Source organism: Passer domesticus, chromosome 2 (genome assembly GCF_036417665.1).
Source record: "Passer domesticus isolate bPasDom1 chromosome 2, bPasDom1.hap1, whole genome shotgun sequence".
In the NCBI taxonomy this organism is placed as follows: Eukaryota; Metazoa; Chordata; class Aves; order Passeriformes; family Passeridae; genus Passer; species Passer domesticus.
This window is the reverse complement of record NC_087475.1, coordinates 34,237,685-34,261,507: the sequence shown is the minus strand read 5'-3', so window position 1 is coordinate 34,261,507 and position 23,823 is coordinate 34,237,685. Positions and strand designations below refer to the sequence as shown.

General features: G+C 39.6%; 1 protein-coding gene across 6 annotated transcripts in view; it reads right to left on the bottom strand.

Moving 5' to 3' along the window:
* Window positions 1-221: 221 nt before the first annotated feature.
* The window catches only part of JADE3 (jade family PHD finger 3), a 64,260-nt gene continuing 40,658 nt past the window's right edge, over window positions 222-23,823 (bottom strand). For all 6 annotated transcript variants that reach the window (XM_064408190.1, XM_064408188.1, XM_064408185.1 and 3 more), the window contains 8 exons: window positions 20,830-20,987; window positions 18,789-18,979; window positions 16,451-16,662; window positions 13,747-13,914; window positions 7,956-8,072; window positions 7,045-7,518; window positions 5,178-5,295; window positions 222-3,690 (listed from right to left, as the gene is read on the bottom strand). In XM_064408190.1, the coding sequence (XP_064264260.1) occupies window positions 2,804-3,690; window positions 5,178-5,295; window positions 7,045-7,518; window positions 7,956-8,072; window positions 13,747-13,914; window positions 16,451-16,662; window positions 18,789-18,979; window positions 20,830-20,987 (2,325 nt within the window). In that variant the 3' untranslated portion in view covers window positions 222-2,803. The remainder of the gene's footprint in view (window positions 3,691-5,177; window positions 5,296-7,044; window positions 7,519-7,955; window positions 8,073-13,746; window positions 13,915-16,450; window positions 16,663-18,788; window positions 18,980-20,829; window positions 20,988-23,823) is intronic.

Below are 23,823 nucleotides of genomic sequence, written 5' to 3'. Positions count from 1 at the left end.
CAGAAACAAAAGCCAGGCTTGCACTATTTGCTATACACAGCAAATTAGTGCTCAGCGACTCTTTTTTTGGGAGGCTGAAGGGGAAGGGTTTTCCTGGATACTTGTTAAAGTATTGCCAAATCGGCAGAAATAATTTACTCTCAATGGACGCAGTACTGATGAGTTTTACAACCTGCCAGACACAGAGGGTAAAGCCCTGAATAAATCACAACAAATGAAAATATTGTTAGCAGTTTCATAATTTAATGAAAAAGTACTTGTAAAAAGGGGACATCTGAAAAAGACCGAGTCCATCTTGGAAAATTGAATATATATATATTTATATATATAAAACAAAATGCAAAAACACAACAAAAAATTGACAAATAAGGTTAAGAGGTAATACTTCAAACAGTTAGCCACCGAACGCACAATAAAAACTAGCAAATGCACTTTGGGGACAATACTTGAGAACTACAGAACCAAGGGCTCCTTCATATGTCTATTAAAATCATGTAAAAATTAGCAAAACCATTGCCCAGACTGGAAACAACTGAATTGATAACCCCAGAAGAGCAGAAACGCTGAGTTTTGCTGAAGCACCATTTTCCCTCTCTTCCGTCATATGCTTCCAGCCACAAAATAACATGAACACTTTGCTGACCTCTCAGATAAGTGTTCCCAATAAAAGCTTAATAAAATTTCATGGCCAGTGAGAGAGGATTACTAATAAATATTGAAGGAGAACTAAGAGAATCAGAACCAGAATACAAATGAACAGACATTTGTTTACTTATTCTGAATGACCCATGGCTTAGAACACAAAGCATTTCCCATAAAAATAAAATATGTGGAAACCTAAATTGCTACTGCATATTTACACCAAAAGAAATAATTTTGAAGATACAGCTTTAGAAAGATCAATTACACAAATATACAAAAAATCAAGAAGTAAAAAAAAAAAAAAATTAAAAAAAATTAAGATGCATGAAGCAAACAGAGCAGATTGGCCAAGTATACTTTTTAAAAAATTATTTCACTACTTAAGAGTCCTCCAGCCCCTGACCTGCTAGTCCTATTGCAACTAGGGAGATTTCAAAGTTTAAAACAAATCTGAAAATGTCATTGCCATTTCCCAACCTAAAAGCAATAAATAAAAACTATGAAGCGAAACCAAGTTGCTGTTCAGATCCTGCATAGTCATCTTCATGCTGTGGGGGGAACACCTTTTTGTTTGTAGACAAAACTGAACCTTCAACAGAGCTGTACAACGTGCCCTACACAACCTGTGGGTCGTTTCAGCCGGTGATGTGGGGACAGAGGATGTTGTGTGTTTATGAAATGTACAGCATTTCAGACAAAAATAGTGCAGTAGCTTTGTTGATCAACACAACACCATCTGTAAAACAAGAAGTTAGTTTGCATTCAAACAAAAGCCCCCTGTCTTTGAAACAAACAGAAAGGGATTAATTCACTTCCCTTCGCAACTCCTCAGTTGGTACGGGCTGAAATTTAATTGCTATTTAACAACTGCTGATTTTAAAGGACATACAAAAAATGTGTTAAGACTGGGAAACAGCAACTGATCCAGAGGTTGAAAAGCAGCGTAATAAAATAGTAGATTTTTAGGAATTAAAAAAAAAATCTTTAATTAAACCATCATACTCTAAATGACAACTGGCTAAAATTTTACAGACCTAGATGCCAGAAGACTCCTATGCTGTGTTCAGGCAACTAGGGTTGAAAATTTGCACCTGAAAAAAAAAATTCAGCTAAAATTATTTCTAATTCTGCTGACTTTAAAAATACCAGGTAAAAAACACCTCTGGACATGAAATCTCAGTTTCAAGAGGAACCTGGCATCACCGGTGATTGCCTAAGTGTAAGTGTCAAATAGCCTTTTTCTTTGAAGTAGTACATCTACTTTTGTAAACACTATCCACAAAATTAGCCATCTGTACTTGTTAGCTGGGTAAAATATTTACAAGTGCATCCCACAACAAGCATCTATGTACAGAGATTAAAAAAAACTGAAGTACTAGAAGTTGTATATTTACAAAATAAGCGAATTATTGTGAAGAGAAACACAACCTTCAGCAAAAGCAGGGAAGGGGGGGCACGTCTAGAGGTCAGCGAGTTTGGCAGCGCCAGCGACGCCTGCTTCCGCCCTCTGCAGGGAGCCTGCAAACGCCACTGCAGTTCAAAGCCTCCTGCAGAAGGGGATCATCACTTAGTAGTCACTTTGGGCCTGATCCAGCAGAGCACACCGGCATGTGCTCGGATAGCTGAGCACAAACGTTCCCGGGGGAAACCAGCAGGACTTTTCACGTGCTTAACTTCCTAACACATCCGTAAGTGCATTGCTGGATCAAAGCCATACTGCAGGTGCCACAACAACGCAGTTTCAGTGTCTCCGTTTGCAGTCTCTTGCAACACGTTAGAGCAATGCAAGGACTTCTTCAAAACCTGTCCACCACCACGAGACTGCCTCCACATGAACACGGTGCCTTGCCCTTCAGCTGGCAAGGGGGAAGTGCTTTCCTGAATTTTTGCACAATTAGCCGCTCTGTGCTCTCCCAAATGTTACCCTCCGATAAAACACACAATTTCCACATGGCTTTGTGGATAACTGAGCTAACCTTGCAAAGACTGCAAACCAATTCACAGTTGAACAAAACTACTCTGATTTCTCTCCCCTCCCCCATCCCCTACTGCAGCTCTTCCTAAATAGGTCCTAGACTATTTTCTGGAACCTTTTGATGCTGAGCTTTGCACTGGTACACTGGAATACATAAAGGCTGAATTACCCCGTGGGGGCTTCTAATCACCTTTGTACCGAACTGTGAGATATCATATTCTTTTTGTTTCTATTGTGACAGTCTCTTCCAAAGTCCTTACTTGGGCTTTCTCTCTCTGAGCTACTTCGTCTTAACCTTACTTGTTCTTTGTTTTCATCACTTTCTGCTTCAGAGTCACTCAGCTCTAAGTCAGGACAGTACCCATCGTTGTCCTGGTATGGAGCACCTTCAAGTGTCTGCTTGCTCCACAAGCGATCTTTTGTTGCAAGTCTTCTCGTTGGCTTTTCACAGCACCGGAGATCTTCTGTGGTCCTCACCAGACTGTTGGTAGCCTCTTTAAAGGACCGGCTGAAATGTTCTATGGTGGATTTTCGGAACCCACTCTGGCTGGCCAAGTGAGCCGTGAGCACGGACTCTTGTTCGTAGGACGTCTGGCTGGAGCTGTCTCTCTGGCTCACATCTCCCACCCTGCCCATCAGACCATTGGATTTGGACACCAGCCTTGAGTTCTCCTGCTGCACCCGCCCATTCCCGATGGAAGACTGTCCATGCAAAGCAGCCTGGAGCGCTAAAGGCTTCCCGGAAGGCTGGCCCCGGTGGAACTCCATCAGCTGCGTGGGGCCAGAGTCCTTTGCCTCGCTCCGAGGCTTGCCGATCCCTGCCAGCAGCCCATTACTTCTGCTGTCGTGCTGATACCTGGCATAAGATTTTGCTTTAATTTCAAATGATTCCTTTGACACACTCCGTTTGCTGTAAACAGTGCTGTTGTTGTCAGGAGAAAGCGGTCTGTTGCCAGGCTTCAGCGAGTTATTTTTGCAGTCTCCCAGTGCTGATTTGGGCATTTTTAACTTCAGGGTGATCCTGGGAGGTGGGTAGAACAGCGTGTTCTCTAGTGCACTTGTCAGGGTATGGCCTACAGGGGAAAGAGGTGAGGAAGCAGAAGAAAAAGAATTAAGGCTTTTTTAAAAAGCGTAATTTCTTTTGCCATCCGTAACAAGTTTTATTGTCCATTATACGGTCCTGCAACAGTAAGAAGCATTTGCAAATAATCAGCGTGAAATTATTTTAGGACACTAAGGAGAAGTTGGGATAACCAAACTGTTCCAAATTATCCACCACTTTGGAATTTAGGTAAGCATTTAAATATTTCCATTAAAAACAACACTGTGCCCTTTTTATGAGGCTCTAAGCCAGTGAATTGAACCAGTTTTGAGATACGACTGAAGTTGTTCCAACAAAGCCGTAAAAAAGGTTCATATTCAGTTTTGGATGAAGAAAAAACAATGCTTCAAACTGAGTTTCAATTTGGACTTAGTTCAACTCTCTGCTTTGTATTATAAAATTCTCTAAGCTTTAAAAGTCTTTCTATCTCAACATACGAGTTGTTTGTGGTAATACATGCATACAGCGCCCACTGCAAATATCAAGCTATTAATAAGTATTAAAAACCACTTGTATTTGTAAAGATATTAAATAAACTTAGTAGACATTTCTAATAAAACACATTTACACAAAAGCAAGGAGCTTCAGAGTACCACTGCTTCCATGAAGTACTAGTCTGATCTAAAACAGTTAAAAAAAACACCTCCATATCAGTACTAATGAAACCTATCCATGTGTCAGGGGCAGAGAAAAAAACCACAAAGATTTCACCCTAAACTCAAGTATGTATCTAGAAAGACCAGTGAGATCTTAGTTTCACACAAAAAAATGGCTGCCTTTCCTATTAAAAAAAATCCCAGTAACTACACTGGTATGCATACACTCTTCCTCTTTCCAAATGCTGTGTTCCTTTTAAAAAGTTGCTGTAAATGCGAAGGGCAGAGTGGGGCTTGGTACCTCAGCATTCCCAGTTACTAGTCCCTATGAATACCCAGAGTACTTAAACTCTTTGGAAGAAAGTAGAGTAAATGCAGATGGCAAACGAAGAAATCTGCGCTGCTCATGATGTGCACAAGGCACATGAGAACAGCAGCAATTCCCATCAGTCACTCTTTCCCTTGCCTGAAGGAACCAACTGGTGACAGCAAGCAAAAAAGCCTTCTCAGCTGGAGAACCAACCAGCAGGGTAGGGCTTCCCGTGGGGAACCAGTGCCACACCCCAGCAGCACAACGGTGCAAAAACCTGGAGATCACCACCAGCTCATTTCTGCTATCTGGATGCCACAGTGATAAGCAAAGGCATATACCAGAAACAGCCATAAAATAAAGAAATATTCAAGTAAATATTTTAAGTGATTATATAGTTCTCTGTGTGTTGCTACTTTGATTATGTACTTGAACAAAATTCTTAAAAGCATTTTTACATGTTAAAAGCACTAACCAGGAAGATAAAGAGAATACACTGCTTTAGTTTAAATACAGACAGGATTTATAAATATTTTACATTTATGTGATTACCTGCAGCAATTTCCTGGTTAATGAGTTGGACTTGCAAGTTGAAGACCTGTTCATGTACTTTACTGTGGGACAACTTCAGTTTCTCTCTCCTGCTTACCATGTAGCAGAGATTTCTTACCTATGGAGGAATAACAGGAGACTTAAAAGGCAGTAAGAAAATAAATCCAGACATAGTTTTAAAAGACTATCAACAACATTACATGCGAAATCCCCTGGTAAAGTTCTTGTGAATATTACTGAATGTACCTAATTATTAAAAAAAATGTTCAGCCTGGAAAAAAGAAGGCTCTGGAGAGATCTCACTGCAGTTTTTCCTTATATTAAAAGGAATTATAAGAAAGACAGAGACCAGAGCCTGTGGTGACAGAAAAACAGGTAATGTTTTTGAACTGAAGGAGGGTAAGTTTACATTGGGCATAAGGAAGACATTGTTAACAGTGAGACACTGCAACAGGTTTCCCAGAGAAGTTGTGGAAGCCCCATCCCTGAAGTGTGGATGCGGCTTTAAGCAACCTGGTCTCATGGAAGGTGTCTCCGTCCATGTCAGGAGTGTTGGAACTAGAGGGTGTTTAAAGTCCCTTCCAGCCCAAACCATTCTGATTCAGTTCCACATAATTCTACTTGTTTGAGTTAATAGCAGAATTTCCACCTAAGGCAATAGAGGAAGAAGAGACACTGGAAGCTCTTGATAAATACCAAAAAGTGCTTTCAAAACATAGAAACAGCGTAGGGGCTGCTTGAAAGGTATCTGCCAAACATACTTTCCCCAGCACTCAGTTCCATCGGTTCAGAACTGGAATCTCTTTACCTAGAAACAAAATTCCAAGATTCCCAAATTTATATATATCCCAAGATACAAAAGATTAGAAAATCTTGTGGAAAATCTTTCTGAAGAAGTTCAGAAACTTGGAAACAGGCATTTCAGATTGTGAATCACCTCTACGCAGAATAAGTATATAAATTTCAACACTATTTGGTGCAAACCAAACATTTATCAAATAAAAAGCTTACATGGTCTCTTGAAAAATGCCCACCCCCAAATACCAACCTACCATCTGAGGCATATTATGAGTTTTATATTTTTTTCTTAAAGTAAGCTTCCATATTTAAAGCAGTCCTGGAAAAGATCTGGGATTGATTATTATAGATTAAAGACAACAGTTACACTGATAAGTGCAAATCTTGGCTCCAACAATCTTCCTGTATTTTCATGTTGTTCTCTCCTCAATATTGTTTCCCCTTTTTTTACAACACTATTACCCCTCTTCTGCTTTTACCTCCCCTCTCCTCATCATATCTATTTTATTTTACTACCTTCTTTACATTCACTACCTACCTCTAAGCACTTGAAAATTGCAGGTGACCCCTACCCAACAGGCCAACCTAACGGGCAGTGGTAACAAGCCTTGCTCTTATTTTTTGTTTAATAAAAGTAACATTTTTTTCTCATTTAATTTGTACCACTAATTACTACTACAGTGGGTCAAATAAGTTTCTTTATTTTTTTAAACACTTACTCAACTTAAGCTAAAGACTCTACTTTTAATAGAGTCAATTACCAAATATGTCCATTATACATCGAAATATACATCTTTAAATACATAAAGGAATAACCTTTAAGCAAGTCAGGAAGCACTGCTTTCACCTTGGATCTTTCACTGGACTGAGAGAGAGAGCTCCTGAGTGTCTCTGCATCAGACAGTGCAGCATATCAAAAGACTGGAGCTGAAGGCCTTACTTTTTAATTTTTTAAATTATTATTTTTCAAATCATCTCACTTTGCTTTCCTCATTCTCACGTTCATCCACAAAGAAAGACCTTGCTCACCTGCAAATAGTTTTTCAAAACTTTACAAGTTAATTCTTACCCTCTCTAGGTCCTGCCTTAAATGCATGAACATCCTCATGCGAGTATGAATGCTATCTTCTTTTGGCTGCACCAAGCCATTTTCTTCATCCTCCTTGGGAGGAAACAATGGTTTGTTAAAGTTACTTTTTCTCTTTAATTTCCAGTAATTGTAGATAAAGTCTACAGCAAGTTTAGGAAGGCCCAGCTCTGCTGCAACATCCTCCACTTTTACTAGTGAGTAAAACTCTTCTTCCAGCTCTCGGAGTTTTTGGGCTCGCAGGCTCGTTTTCTCACTCTCGGTTTGCTTCTGCTCTGGCACGCTCTTGGGGTGCTCCTCAACATCAGGCAGCGAATTCTGTTTGTTCTTGCTGTGCTTTAGACAGTACGACTTGAACTTGACCTCATCCCCATCATCCAGGATAGTCTTCATCTCTAAGCTATGCTCAAAGGCACAGGTGACATGAAAGGCAGTGATGCAGCTTTTCACGGAGCACTGCAGATGAAATAAAACAAAAATCCTCAATTACTAACAGTAACAGCAAACTAGAAAAAAAAGGACATAACTACCTCAACTACATGAAAATCCATCCCCACCAAAACCAATTTCCTACACATTCTTAAAAATATTGATCTCTTTGAAGTTGGTATTACCCAATATAGGATTTTCTTGTTTGAGTGAAAGTTTTCTGTTCATCTTTGATACACACATTAGTGGCTCTTAAACACCTCAGCCTTATTCAAAAGATGGCAACACAGACTAATTTTCTGTCTAGTCAACTAATTTGATAGAAAATGGCTATGAAGCAGACATCTGTCCAACAGTCAACTCCATTGTAAAGCATCTCTGAACACAGGAAGAACAAATACAAAACCAAAATTTCCCTTCTGACAGATTCACCCCTGCAGAGTCACTATGGGACAAGTACGTACCTGAATGCAAGCACCAGTTTTCAGTTTGCATAAACTACACACTAGAGCCCATCGACTTGGTGGAATGTGAGACACCTTTGTGATTGGCTCCATCCTTTCTGGGCAAGCAATACTAACCTGTAAAGAAAAAATAGCAGCGCAGAAAACAGTTATCAAAGGGAAAAAAAACCCCAAGCTCACCATTTATATCAGAAGAAGAAAGCCATCCATTCATTTCTCTTCCAGCAAGATCTCCATGTACTCAGACTTCTCAGAAAGGGCCCCCATAAGATCCCACACACAGACAATAGTGTGAAATATGATCAGTTTAACCTGGTGACTCAAAGTTGCAATTATTCAAAACATTTGAGGCACCTACAGCATGCCCTTGTTATGAACCAGTGTCCTGATTGCAGCCAAGATAGTGTTAATTTTTGCAGTAGCCAAGAGGAAGCACGGCAAGGAACCAGAGGTTATTCTATACCAGCTCACATCAGTTTCTCAGAGTGGGGGAAAAGGGCTCTCTTCTGGTCAGGCAAGTGTGGTGTGAAGCCAGTGGTCGGGTAGCACTGGCTCTGTTACTGATATTGTAGTTCTTACAGTTAGTTTTTCTTTGTTTTTCTTATTTCACTTGCTGCTTCCAGTAAATTCTTCTTTTCTCAATCCATGATCCTAACCGTTTGTGCCTCCAAATCCCCTCTCCAGCCTGGTGCAAGGGAGGAGGTAGTGTGCATGTTTTGAAGTGCTTCAGTGGGAACACTAAATTGGGGAATACCATTCCTAAACCACTACTAGTTGAGAGACTGCAGCAAGTGTAACTCTAAGTTTATTTCCATTCCTTCGTGGTTTTGGGGTTTTTTTCCCTCTGTGCTGCTTTCACAGGTCTAACTTAAATGTCAAAATACAAGCCCCTCAGAACAAAACAGAAACACCTTCCTGAAAAATTCCTGCTATAAAATCCCTAGATCTGCTACAGTATCTACTTCTGTCAATTCAATATTTGGGACAGAACCAGATCTATCGGTCAGCAGCCAGAAAAAGCCTTGCTTCCCAGCTCTGCCTCTCCACTGAGCACTCCCACCACAAGAGATAATCCTGATGCACTTTCTTAACTATGGACTGTGTCAAATATAATTTGAGAAAAAAAAAACAACTACTCTTATTACAAAGCAGGATATAGTGTCTTCTGCTAGTTTTCACAGACTTAGTCTGGATGATCAATTTATCTCTGGTAGACCAGATTATAGATAGTACTAAAAGAAATGAAAAATACCCCACATATATAGACAGAATAGTTTTTCCTATTCTTTGTTATATTAACTTCCATATATCCATTGTGATAGAAGTTTCTCAGTTGCCTGTTGTCTATATAGGGAAATGAGGACTTTCCTCTATGACTTGGGAACCTAAACAGATATATTTATATCTGTAGGCATCCCTAAGCCACTCCTGACAGAATTTATCCAAGCACAGAAACAAAAACTTGGCGAGCTCTGAATGACTAACATGCAGAACTGAGCCAGTATGAGAATGGCACAAAGCAGAATATTTCAGTGGGATAACTGTCCCAAAAACACCAGTCTCCAAAAGCTTAGATTTTGACACTTATACAACACTTTTTGAATTCAGCAGTTGTGCCTTGGAGGGCCACCTGGCAGAACCAAAACCACAATGCTGATATTATGCTGATACTCCACACTTTCTAAAAACAATTCATCTGAATAGAGCAGACCTGCATTTCCTGTAGTGGGAATATGGGCTTCTTCTCAAAGGGATCAAACCTAAGAACTCAAAGAAAGGAGGTTCCTAGGTCATGCTCTGTGGCACTGTGAGGCCAGAAGAAAGCTGATGGCTAAAAAAGGAAGTTAAGGGTGAAATCTGAACAACAATTATTTTGTTTTTCTAGAAAACTTTAAGAACATTACTTTATAGTCATTTTCATAGAGTAAATCAACAGTAAGAGACACCCAAGAAAACCTGGGTTGGATGAATTAGTTTAACATGTGATAATTAAACTGGCAACTTTACAAGAGCCAGTAGACAAAGCCGAATTTTTTTGCTTCCCTTTGGAGGTACATCATCAATGATGTGATGCACATATTCATTTAAAAACCTGTTTAATCCCTAAGGATGAAAAGCCTTCCTTCAGCAGACCTCCTCAGTGAGGTAGACTTAACCAAAGATAGCAGTGCTAAGCCACAGTTGCTGTGCTCAGAATATTTTTGCTACTCTCTCCATCATTTAAGTAGGTGGAAAGAACAGCTTCACAAGACATTACTTGGTTCATCATTTCCACATTAGGAAAAAAAAAAGCTGACCAATAGTTCATGAATTAATGACATAAATGGACTCAAGATAATGTTTGTTACAGTACTTCCCTCTCTGATCTGCCAAGTGCAAGCCCACATCTTCTGGAACATACTGAGGTCAACTGGCTGCATGGCATTTCCACAAGTCTTCATTAGGAAGACACTGAGATGCTTCAGAAGGTTCAGGTTTTAAAGAACAGTCAGGCAATACATGATGCACCCATGAGACAGATGTGACTAACAATTTAACCTCTTGTGGCATTCCTATAAATTGGTGGAAAAGTGACAAGACTGTCCCTGGAACGCCCGAGTAGTTCAACAAAATCATGGTCAGTGCCCTTCAGTATGATCAAATGTAACTTTTTTGCTTCCAAAAGGAAAGAGACTTTCATGAATCTAACTTGACCATTCTCAGAACAACTGGTTACAAGTTGCACAAGTATTTCTGAAACAATATTGTACAAAGATTGTTACCACTACACTGAGAGAAAAGCCTTCCCTTAGGAATTAAGGAATTGTATCAATGTACCAGGTTGTCTATATTCTTTTCAAAATCAAAACAGAATCTACAATGACTTTTTTCTGGAGACTGAATAATATCAGCTTTCCACTGGGCTTCCCAGCAGGAGCTGGGAATTGACACAGACTTCTTCCCTGTCCCTTTCTGCCCCCTTAAACATTCTCCTTGCTCCTTCCCCAGAAGAGACTCATAATGTCAGGAAACATTTGTATTGGAAATACTGTTCATTCAGCTTGTAATGCTGACTTGTTGATATTACCCCACTTTGTAAAAGCACAAAGAGGCACTTACAGAGTCAGGTGCAATTTATTTATACTGGCTTTGTGCCACCTGCATGTTTCTGCAAAGAGGACTCAAGGCAAAGTCCATTTGAACTTTACTGCTCACAAGGGATCCAGAGAGCAGAAGCCAACCTTTTCATCCCCCAAGAACTCCCATCCCAAGGCAGAAATGATCCATCTGCCATAACACGTAGTCATTTTCTCCATTTCTTCACTTTGCATCAGGTTACATCTTGACTGCTATACTCTGAAGAAGTTCTAGGAGTGGGAGAGAGTGAAGACAATGGCTTGTTGAAGCCTACAATCTGTTATGCACACGATCAATCACGCTGCTGTCCTCTGCTTCCCTGCTAACTGTGCCACCAGCAGCTGCACCAGGACACAAGGATCTGCATCAGTGGTTGGGAAGGGCAGTCCAGTGGCTTGAGCACAGCCACTCACAACAGCTGCTCAGCACAGTAAATTTTATCTTTCCTCTACAGCCGAGTGGGGGTGTAATCACTTGCTGCTTCAGCTAAAACCACATTGATTGGCAGAGGACATACCTGTAATAGGTTATCTAAGGCAGAGAAGCACCTTGAATTTCAAAACACTCAATACAGGTTTTCTGGTATCAGTGTTTCTTTTTTTGATTTTTTTAATTTAGAAGAACACCTTTAAAAAAAAACCCCACAAAATAGACCACATATTTACACTAAAGCAAAGTAAAGGCAGAAGAAAAAGAGGATATAAATCAATGAGTACTCTTTGGAAAGTAAAAACCTTCCATTGTCCCAATCAGTCAAGGGAGCAAAAACAAAGCCTTTAAACAGCATTAACTCCCAAGGAAGGAGGGGAATAAAAAAGATTTTAAGACAAGTGCTGAATGAATTAATGCAGAACACCTGGCACAATTGACTGCAACAGTGCTAGACTACACTTGGTGACTCACAAAGCCTCTTTGAGCCTTTTGCCACAAGACACAGACGTTTACAGCCCCTTCCTCCCTGCTTTCTGCCTTGCTTCACTTTGTTAGGGCCACAAGAGGAAATACCAGTGTCTTCATAATTAATGTTTATTTTAGGAAGTTCCAGCATGCTAGTATCTCGGAAGAAAAAAAATAGATACATGATAATATACATTCTCCCCTAAAGCATCCATACCTGGAACTTCAAACTCTGTCTTTCTTGCCCCCTGCAGCACAGAAGGCCACTCCAGACAGGAAATGACCTGCCATTTTAGTAGAAATTTGCAAAAGGTTTTCCTGGCTTCTCTGGTAACTGAATTGTTTTGCAAATGACTACACACAAGTCTGAGAGAACAGATCCAAGAGGCATTTGCCATGCCTGCAGGCATGTGCCACCTCTTCACCATGCCATTGGTGTGGAGAGGAGGTGTCCAAAACCTGGAATCACTGAATGGGCTGTGGAAACAGCTGGATTCAAGCTTTCCCACCCAGGGTGTCCCTCAGTAACTTCTCTTCCTCAGCCAGAGGGAGATGGGCAGGCAGGAAGTCAGGGTGAGCTTCCTGCCCAGCCATCACCACATTCCCAAAATTCACTGTTCCTCTTCTGCTGATGAGGATAGCAAGGCAACCACATGCAGAATGGATCACTTAGAAAAACCAGTCAGCTCAGAGCCAGGAGAGCTTCCAGGCAAGACACTTCATAAGCACAAGAGTAGAAGTGACTTCTTTAAAAAAGAAATATTTTTGGTTTTTTTCCTCAACTCCTCTCTCCTTGAAGGTGAAAGAGATAACAGAAACTACAAGTAGGCCTGAAAAGAAAAGTGCAACTGCAAAGATAATCTCCTTAAGAAGCAGATATATATATGCCTGAGACAAGTAAGAATTACACAATATATCCGATTACTAAGTCAAAATAAACCAAACCAAAATCTCAACATCTTCCTCAAAGCTGTACGCACATCACACCTGTCTGCACTTGGGAGCAGAACACTCAGAAAACACTGTATCCTTCTTTTTATGGTGCTGACAGATCTGGCTACTGTGTCACATTAAACCACCCACCATAATGGATTTGTGAATCTTACCAGAAATAAAACATAAATATCCCAAGTGCAAAATTAAACACAAACTCCATCTATACCTACCAGAACTTTCTATTTTACAGAACTACACTGTGATGCTAAATTGATTCAAAATGGAAGAGGAAGTGTAAAACTTCATTATGAAACTCTCCATGTATGTTATGCACAGATACATCAAAAAAGACTTTACTTGTAAAGTGTATATAACATAGAGATAAAAATTCTCATCTCCCCACCATTCAGAAAAATTCTAATTCAAAGAAACTTTAAGTACAAATTGCAGCATACATCCTATAGAAATAATACAGCGTAGGCAACCTTTAAGCAAACAAACAAACAAAACTCTGAAAAAATGGAGGTACTCATGCAAATTATACACGTATCTGAGCACACAAATTCATCAAAAAATATGAGACAATGAAGCTACAGTTGTAAGACACAGTTGCCCTTTCTAGCAGGTCACAGATACCATAATGATTCCAAGAAGCGATTGCTGAATAAATGGAGGTGACAAAGTGACTCATTAATGGAATACAATCTGGACTCTCTCCCACACTTCACAGATTGAGCAGCCCTATCAAAAAAGCCCAGTATTATGTCAAAGACCTTAAATCATGAGAATAGGCAGAGGATGGAACAAGAAGGGGAAGACAGGAGAGAAATTAGGGTTTTACCTCTGGAATCCAAAGAGCACAGCTCACATGTGCCCACTTGGTCCCCGTCCTGGTAGCTTTCATGGCACCTCCTCTTTTAGGACAGAGGAGGCACTGAGGATGTATTCCCAGGACACAGGTGCGACACAGCCAGCTCCCTTCAGGTACTTTTAAGATTCCATAGCAAGCCTTGGAGAAAAACAGGTACGGAATCATTGTGCTGAAATTATTTCACGCACAAGCATTCATAGTCACACAGAGCAAAGTTTTCAAAAAGCAAAGGCACAATCTGGCTTTCACTTAATCTTTCTGTGATTTCTTTACCTTAAATTGAGTCAATTAATCCAAGGACAAACAGCCCCAAAAGCAATAGTTTTTACACCTATTTGTGAAACATATCCACTGGGACTGCACAACAGCACTGGTGTTACAAACCTTCACCTTTAGTGACTTTTAACTTCCTTTAAATTAGATACTGTATCTAATACTTTCTAAAATCACAATTTCCTACTGCTAAAAATGTAACTCTAACATAATTCTAGCTCTAACATAATTCTATTTAGGGATAGGGATGTGAGCTGTTTGACTGAAAATCATTTCCTGCAATGTTTGTGGTTACAGTTCTGTGAACTTTTCTTTAAATATTTATATAATATTGCAACAAAAATTACAGCATACACTGGAATTATAAGATGCTGGGGCTTACAACTATTTACTAAGTACTGTACTTAACCACATGGAAAACGAGAGATTCCTTAAGTTTTGCTAGATTTGAGAATTAAAAGAAATAGTTTAGTTTCCAATTCAGATTCCTCGTGGTTCTTAATGGATCCAATGGTGGATCCTGCTGTATATACACATCCCTCCTACCTCCATGAAACTGAGCATATCTGAAATCAGTGGTTGCCACCAAGGTCTAATTTCACGCAACCACTCCAAAAAAAAACTTTTATCAAAAAGGTGGATATCTCATTATTTCTAACACTATCTCTGGTAATGATAACATAAAAAGACTCAAAAAAATGGGATCAAGAGTTGAAACCATTCTTTCAGATTAAATCTAGTATAAATTTCCCATACTTGCCTTCCCAGACTTCTGCTTGTAAGATTTCAGTAATTAATATTAAGCAATATCATAAAACATTGCACATTTATGTCAAGCTTGTAGGGAGGGGGACTTCTCTGAATTAAATGTGGCAGGACTGACTAACCTAAATGGTTTGGTTTTTTTTGCTGTGACAACTCCTGTAAAAGCCCAACAGGGGGAGCTGCAATCCAAATTTTACAAGTGTTCTTTCCTCCTGTGGTATATTCCCACCAGAAGTCTTTTTGTGACTAGAGCAGAAGTGGCATTACATCTAAGATCATGTCTAGGGTGTTGGAAATGGACTGAAACTATTTTCTAATTTTAACTGATAAGCAAAGGATGCCTGGACTACTAAAACAGTAATTTCACAATGTGTTTGAGCCAGCACAACAGGGTACCACAAAGGAGGAATTTTCTCACACTCCTCCTCCCCTCCATCTCCAAGCTTGTGATGACAAACAGACCTGAGGCTACTTGTTGAACCAAACTGATCCAGATTAAAAATGAAACAAGTTGTTGCTATAGTCAGGATTTGCTCTAGCCCTGTTATAGTTAGGATTCACTCTAGCCCAGACACACTCCAGTTTGTTTCAGGCAGATCCAGCACAGGGAAGAGTGAGGGGCAAGGAGGCAGCAGACCATCAACTCAAGCTCAGCTGTCAGGAGACAACCATGAGCTTTGACTGCAAATCCATCATTACTCCTTAACAGGCAGAAGCAAGGACTGGAGGAGGCAGCCCAGCTGCCAGCCATATTCCTGTCACTGGCCACCTTACTGCCAACTCAGGCTCACAGGCTGCTTCACACCAGGACTCAGGTCAGGAAAGCAGCCAGGCTGGAAGCCAGCCCACTGTGAGCAGAGAAGTGACAGGTCTTTTTTCAGTCAGATATGTTTTCCAAATATTACTTGCAATCAGTACAAAAATGCATTAAATAAAAAAAAAAAACAAACCACTTTCTTGGTCTCTTTTCAATTTGTAGCAAAACTCCCTTCCAGAACAGGATGCACAAAAACCACAGGATTCATACCCCTTTTCTGATTATAAGGATATCTTTACCTGACTATGCTGAGCTCAGGCAGTGTAAAGTCTTGACTACATCTGAAACACTACAAACATGAGCACCATTCAGACTGAGACCATGGTTTTTGCAGGTGCTGATGGCTTCTGAAAAAGATCACTCTATTAAGTGCCTACATATGGTTCCAGATGGCTAAATTTGGACAGTCTACATCTGACTAAATAAGAAGTCAGTAAAGGAAAAAAAAAAGCTCTGAAACAAATGATCTTTAGATTTCTCACAAACAGACAAGCCAGTATTTCCTGTCCTGTTTATCTTCAAAAGCAGATTTAGTAATAGGGGGAACAATTATTTACAGTCACAGAGGAAATACTTGCATGTCCCAAATACACACTTTGCATTCCTAGTACTAGACTGTAGCTGTCCACTTATTAACTATGCTAGACCACTTAATCTACTGTAATTATAGTCCAAAATTCACCTCAGTATCACACCACCCTTCATATGTAGAAAACCGCAAAGTCCTCCACTTAGCATTTAACTTCCATTCAAATTCCACATTTGCCTGGGTAAACTTAAACCACAGGAGAGTGTGTCAAGGTTTCTGCAGGCACTAACCTGATGGACACAAATGTTACACTTGTCACAGAACACCATGTCATTCCCATCCTCGCTGTCCGGGGACCGGCACACATCACAGATGACGTCCTCGTCGTATTCGATCCCCAGCCCCTCTTCGGTCTCGATGGCGTGATTCATGTTCTCATGACAGTGCCGCTCCAGCACTTCAATTGTCTTCTCCATCGTGTTTTCATCCAGGAGCCCACATCCTACAACAGAGAAAGGGAAGGGCAATTAGAGGACAGTCAGATGCTTCTGAGTCAGAGTAGGCAGGAAAAGAAAAAAGACAACTTCTAGCAACTAATGCAGTAGACAGAGCATCTAAAAATAAAATAAAAATAGACAAGATTTTTCACTCTACAGACTAATTATAACATTGTTTTATAAATACAAGCAGAAATACTACTTGAGTAAAAATTTTACACAAACCACAGGGCTGCACCTGGAAGAAAACACTGCAGCATAAAAGACAGCAGTTGCTGTAACTGCTGGCTGCTCTCATACAACCCTTCCTGCACCTCCATAATTTTACTAAACACTAATGAAATCCAAAAATCACACACTGTGTTCTTCTGAAGACTAATGCCCTAGGAAATAAAATTTATCAAGAATACTTCTTATCTTGTAAAGAAAGTTGCACCACCCAGTATCTCTAAGTCCATCGTGATGAAGTGATCAAAAATGATGATTATGAAAACTGGTTTTACTTTTCTGATTTTTTTTTTAAAAATAAGATAGTATGGATTACAACAGTATATTTATCTACTATCTGTTCACGTGAACACTACACACACTACATATACTCACCACTAATCAAACTCAGCATAAGCAGGAGCACTTTAAAAGTATTTGCTATGAAACTGGCCCTCAGCTTGCAGCTTCGGGACATGCACTGAAACCCCATGATGTTCACAGCTACAAGACATCTCCAAATTGCATCTCATCAAAATCCTTCCTCAAAAATGATCATGATGTTCACAGCTTATGATTTACTCAGGCCTTCAGATGTTGGGATATTCACATAACATTAATTGCAGAAGCTAATATTTTAACTAAGGCTACTAATTGTGATTCCTTGTTACAAACAATAAACAGGGAGAGTTAAAGTGTTCTCTCCATGCCCTAATACTTTCTCATTGCCTGAATTAAATTAATTACTGAATCATTCAGGTGAGAAGGGTCCTACAGAAGGCTTCAGCCTCTGCCTGGGCTCCAAGCAGAGTCAATAGGAAATCCAAAAAGGCTGTTGCTTAGCAGATACATGGAGTCATATCTTGAAAATCTCCATTGATGGAGATTTGCCCCCTTGAAAAGCTAACAACTTTTACCTACAGCATGCCTGTATGGCTGGGAAGTTATTTGTCCTTGCTTCTATTTATGTGCATCCTTTTGCACTGGAGCTCAGTCATGAACTCCCTACTTCACCAAACCAGTCTCCCAACATATCTACTCATTTTTCTGAATGCATAATTGAACTTTCTTGTGCTTGGAGGACAGTGTTCTTGAAGCCCTGCTAGCTCTCTTCAGTAATTCCACCCTTCAGAGCTGCCTCCCAGATCCCACCCTAAGTAGAAACATGCCGTCCTGAAGTCCAGGACCAGAAAAACTACTTCCCCTCCTCACTCCCCTCTGGATCTCAGTCACCACTATTTCACTGCTGTTACAGACAATGCGGCCATTAATTATCACTGCTCTGTAGGTACTTCTCATTTTATTAACAGCAAATGCAGGAGATGCCAATCTGTCCTTCCTAAAGGACCTACAATCACCCATGGAAGAATAGCCACACAGGCTACTCCACCATAATTCAGTTATTCTAGTGATAATTCCAATATTTTCCATAACTCACTCCTGCTCATAGACCTCTATACCCACAACTTGCATGGAAAAAGAAAGTTTACTTAGCTGATTTTGAATGGGCTAACATGTGTGAAACTTAATTACTCTGTTGAGAACACAGCATGCAAGTTCCTCAGAACTCAGAATTTGTAGATAAGTTCCAAGCTCAAGAAATGGAAACATCTGCTTTCCCTACATAGAATCTTTAACTTTTGAAGTCCTGAAATTAATTCCACCTGGTGTGGGGTTTTTCTCTCCTGCCTCAGTCTGCAGAAGTTGCAGATGATTTTGGACATCAAGAAATTTTTAGGCACATCAAGTAAAACATAAAACATTAACAGATCAAGAAAGTAATTACTTTTTAAGCTCCTGTTTCTTTTAGCATTTCTGTTCAATTCTCATTCAGCAATTTTTCAGAGACCTTACACAGCACACTACAACCCCAACAGCAGAAATTAAGTGCAGCTTTTAAAATGAGAACATGTTGTGGAATTACCCATTTCTGTAAGCTCTTCATTTAGCTCCTGGAGCCAAAAGATGTCCATGTCATCCAAGTCATAGCGACACACAGACTCTGCTAGTTCCAAAATGTTGATGTAACCTGGTTCTGTGGGTTCTTGGCTGGAACAGTGGATGTATTTCCTGGGTCGTGTATACAGTACTTCTTTTACCTTTTCTGCTACAACCCTGTGAGTGAAACGAAAAAATTAAATAATTACAGCTTTTTAAGACCCATTCTTGAAAGACATAAAATATTTGCTGTAAGTGCAAAGAAAGCTGGGGTTTCACAGATTTTAAACTAGCCAATAAGTATAGTCAGCCTTGGGAGACAGGATTCTGTAAATGTCATTTTTTCACCCAAAATGTTCCAAGATTTACTACATATACAGAACCCTTTTTAAAATGTAAGCCTGTCCATATGACTTCCATTTAACAAATGCTACTGGTATGACAAAGCAACTGGTTTCTGAAACCCACAGAAAGTATTATGTACAAAACCAATACAATCTATATTCTCCCTAAATTATATAAGGAAATCTTGCCAACTGATGTCTTGAAAACACCAGCTTTTCAATGAAAGCTTACTGTAGTAATTCTCCTGTAGTGTCTGTGTGTGCAGGGGTGGGGGGGAAATCCTTGCTCTCCATTTGGGATACTCAGTCAACATTTATTTTGCAAATGACACCTTATCCACATTACAAATACATTATTTTTGTTATGCAAGAAACATTCTGGTGCCAAGCAAAAATGTAAAGGGGAAAGTCATCCAAGAAGCAATGGAGAAAAAGATTTGTGTTCCTTCTGTTTCTTTCTGTTGTTTCTTTCAAATATTTTCAGAGATAAAACTCTGTGTTTAATTGGTTTGATTTTGGAATGGAAAGAATAATCCTAACTAGATAAAGTTCAATCTTTCTCTGAATTCAATGCAAAAAGCCCTACATGTGGAAGGAAGCCAGAGACATAATGTAACAGTGCCATGCATGAGCAGCTCTATATGCTTTCTGGAGCTCACCCTCCACAGGACAAGATAAAAACTCTAGAAAATAAGGCAGCAAAGAAGGAGGAGGCAGCTGTCAAGCTGTATCTCACATAATTCTAACTGGACAATGTGGATTATCAATGTTAAAACAAACAATGTTCTTCTGCCATTCTTCATCCCCCTTTACCCTGCTCATTTTTTGCTCTAATTCTCTTGTGAGCGTTTCTTTTTTCTGGTCCAGTTTTTTTCCTCGAATATAATACTGCTGATATGAGCTGCAATATACTTATTTTTAATAACTTGTTAGTGACAATAGCATCAGTGGCAATTAAATTATGCTGACTCAGCACTTTCACCAGACAATTCATTTATCTTAGTCTTGAAGAGCATGCTGGCATTAACCTTTCTGTGTTCAAATATGCTTTGTTTCCACCAGGAAGGGCTGCAGGACTACAGTGCTATGTTTCCCTAGCCTAAACACAGTGTGAGAGAACAGAAGATTCTTTATCTTATCTTCAGAATCTGAGATCACTGAACTTCTGTAATGTTAAACAGCCAACTGTGGTGAGAGAAGGTAGAAAAAGCTAAAACATTGAGAATAACCAAAATTAGATTATATAAACAAATGTGTGATTTTACCAGGTATCAGTGATTACTGCATGTCTAGAGCTCTATACCATTATGCAGTGTAGGGAAACCTTTCAAGTAATATGCATAAGATATGGGTTTATTTTTAATTTATTCAACTCCCCATGCTCAAATAAAAAACAGCTTTTAATCCATAGCACCATGTGCCTGAGGAAAAAAGATCTCTTTACACTCGCAATGTAGATACTGCAACAGTGTGCAGACAGAATGAGATCTGGACTGAAGCACCACAGAAATGTTTTCCAAATTGGCACTTGTGTGGTTTAAGAACACGTCTGAAGGCTGCTACACTGCAGATTTAAACACACCAACAGAGAAAATCTGACTGCACTTAGACAACTTGGTTTTGAGAGACCATCTTCTCTGAGTTGCCATCTTGTACACATGATCCATGTCTGATCACCAGTACCTGAGAGAAGGCTGCGGAATAGTTTCTGGACTGGCTGGAACCTGAACCCCTTTCTCCCATTCTTGCTTCCAAGTGTCTGCAAAGACGTAATACTCATCAGGGTTGACATGGTGAGAATCTGGGAGTTTCATGGCACTAATGAGATCCTTGCGGAACACCTGCAGGAAACACAGAGTGCAAAGATGGATTTGAGAAAGAGCATTGTGTTAAAGAATGAGGCAGGTATTTTTCTTACCTACACTGAAACAGTGCATATACATTGATAATTTTTTAAATAGTATCAACACAAACAAATCAATCTGAAACTACCTAGATTATTAATTTTTAGTGCATTAGGTATGGTATGATAAGAAGTTGACACTAATTCAAAACCATGCTGCTGCCCAAGGGCTAACCAGAAGGAAGAAGGTTTTTACAGATAACCAGAGAGAGGAGAAAGGAAGCCTGCATCTTATTCAAGACTCCTCACCACATTTTCAATCAGCTTATTGCCAGCCTGTAGGGTGTACCCGAACTTAGATACAAAGTAGGATATCCTTTTCTTTCACTCAGTTCAGCTACTTTAAACTGTCATATTCATCATGGGCTACAAACAGTTGCCATGGCAAAACTGATGGATAGGCACTTGCTCATTTATTAAAACCACTTGAAGTTTTATTAGTTGGGACCTCTGAGATCGAAGATGAACAGCTGCCTTTGCTGGAACACAAGACCTGTGTTGCTCTGTGTGTAAGCAGTGATAGAGAAAATCCAGCCAGTATCTTTCAGCAAACCTCTACCATGAAACACCATCCTCATACAAAGCAAACCATGGCAGCAGATCCCCAGCCATTACACTTGCCTCCAGAGAGTTAAGTTTTTACAAGCATGTAAACATGATTATCAGTCATCTCAAAGCTTACTTAATGTCAGTATCTGTCAACTACAGGTGCATGCAATTTAAATAAAGGGCATATTTATCCTCTATAGTTTTTTTCCTCCACTGCTGCACTGCACCAGCTTAATGTTCAGTAAAGCAAACAGTAACTGTGACTTGGTTTTAGGGAGACATTGCAACTAATTAACTGTATTATTGTAATAAGAAACCAAATCCTCAAAGGGCCATAAAACGAAATGGAAAATATCCCTGCAGTAAGTTGTGACAGGTTGAATTCTCTTCTTACCAATTCAGTTTTATGACCAGAAGAGTAATAAACAATCCCAGAGCCCAATATCTTTGCGTACCCTTTTCAATTTGACAGTACCAGACTGGTTATGCCTACTGCAAAAATTCTCAGCTGTTCTTGGAAATCATCCAGTAAATATTACTTAAAAAGTCTCTGTGGTAAACAGGTATTGAAATAGCTGCTGGTGACCTGGAACATCAGTGTAACTTCATTATGTTCTACAACTGCATCTCATATGGGTGGCCAGGAGAGCAAGCTGACCGAGGGTACTCAAACCCACAGATTCAAGGATCTTGTATTTGCTATTAATGTGTTACCTGTCTTGGTTCAGAACAGAGTGTTCACTGCTGCCTTCTGTATAAAACTCTTCAGGTACATAACAGGCCTGTATTAAAATCTGAATGTCAAGAGTGAAAGCACTGAGACTGCAAGTATTCTTTTTTTTTCCCAAGCACTATATGTACAACCAAAATAATATGTAAAATTATTTATGCCACTTAAAAGACATTTTAGTTTTATGTGTTACAGGTACAGAGCCAGAATTATGAGAAGCACTAAGAGGGCACAATTCCAAAGAACACCAGAAGGGAAAAGTATGAAACAGGGGAAGTGTAATGACACTTTAATTACCAGAAAATATATTTCTCAAATCTTATCTGAGATAAGTGCTTTACAAACTACCTTTTAAGCCACTGACAGAATGTAAAAGTGAAGTATTTCCAATCAAACCCACTATTTCTTAACCACTAGATGAAAAATGCTATTAACGGCATTAGTATTCTAACTACACTGCTTAGCAGCAGGTCTTCTGATCATTCATTATGTATGCAAACCTATCTCTGTTTTTAGAGCACAAACCTCCTGGAGCATGAACTTATTCTGGGTTTCTTTTCACTGTTGTAAGTACTAACCACACCATCACCATGCCACAACAAAGTTCTCTACTTCAGATTTCTACAGTTTACAGTACAGGTACCACCGAAGGTGAAAGATTTAATCAATAAAAAGATAACTCTTGAAACCTTAAGGGACTCCAAAACTCAGCTAAGACTTCCTAAGAATTGCCTGTCCATACTTGTGATTAACAGTGCAATTGAGGATTTCTTGCAGACACTTGGAATCATCACAATCTTTAGCTCTAGTCATTCTTCATTTCTTCATGTGTGGCAAAGCAGGGTCTTCCAACAGTAAAATACTCTCAGAGGGCAACGTATGAGAATACTCAATCTGTATTTCTTTCATTGTAGGAAAAAACCAAAACACTCAGGGGACTCAAACAGAGTTTTCTGACAAATCAAGTAAATTCTACTTCAGCAGTCAGCCTTAAGGCTATGAACTAGGCCATCAACACAAAGAGCAGCACACATGCCTCCAGGGTTTAGATAGCCAGCTTCTCCTCATGGCCATCTCTTTCCAATATTTATTTGAAAAACAAAAAAATGCTGCTCCTTTACTAACTGTGTCCAGAGAACAACAGCTACTCTGCTCCACAGCACACACTCACCCCTCTTTGGCAAGAGCCACCTGCATTTCCAGTTAGCCCATGAAGCACAGTGGTCAATCTTTCCATCACCCCAAAGTAGCTCTACTTCTTACTTTATATAAAGGACAATCCCTTCAACTTTATTTTAACATCACCTGTAATATCATACAAATTGAAAATACCTGAAAAATGAGCATATCAAAGCTAGGTTTATAAGATATTCCCATCCAGAAACATAACTTCTCACAACCAGACTCAGCTGGTGCCAAGTGTCTTTAGCACACAACAGAACAAGGCCTTGCAGAGCTGAGCTATAACCAAGTGCAGCTCCCAGAGCCACACAGA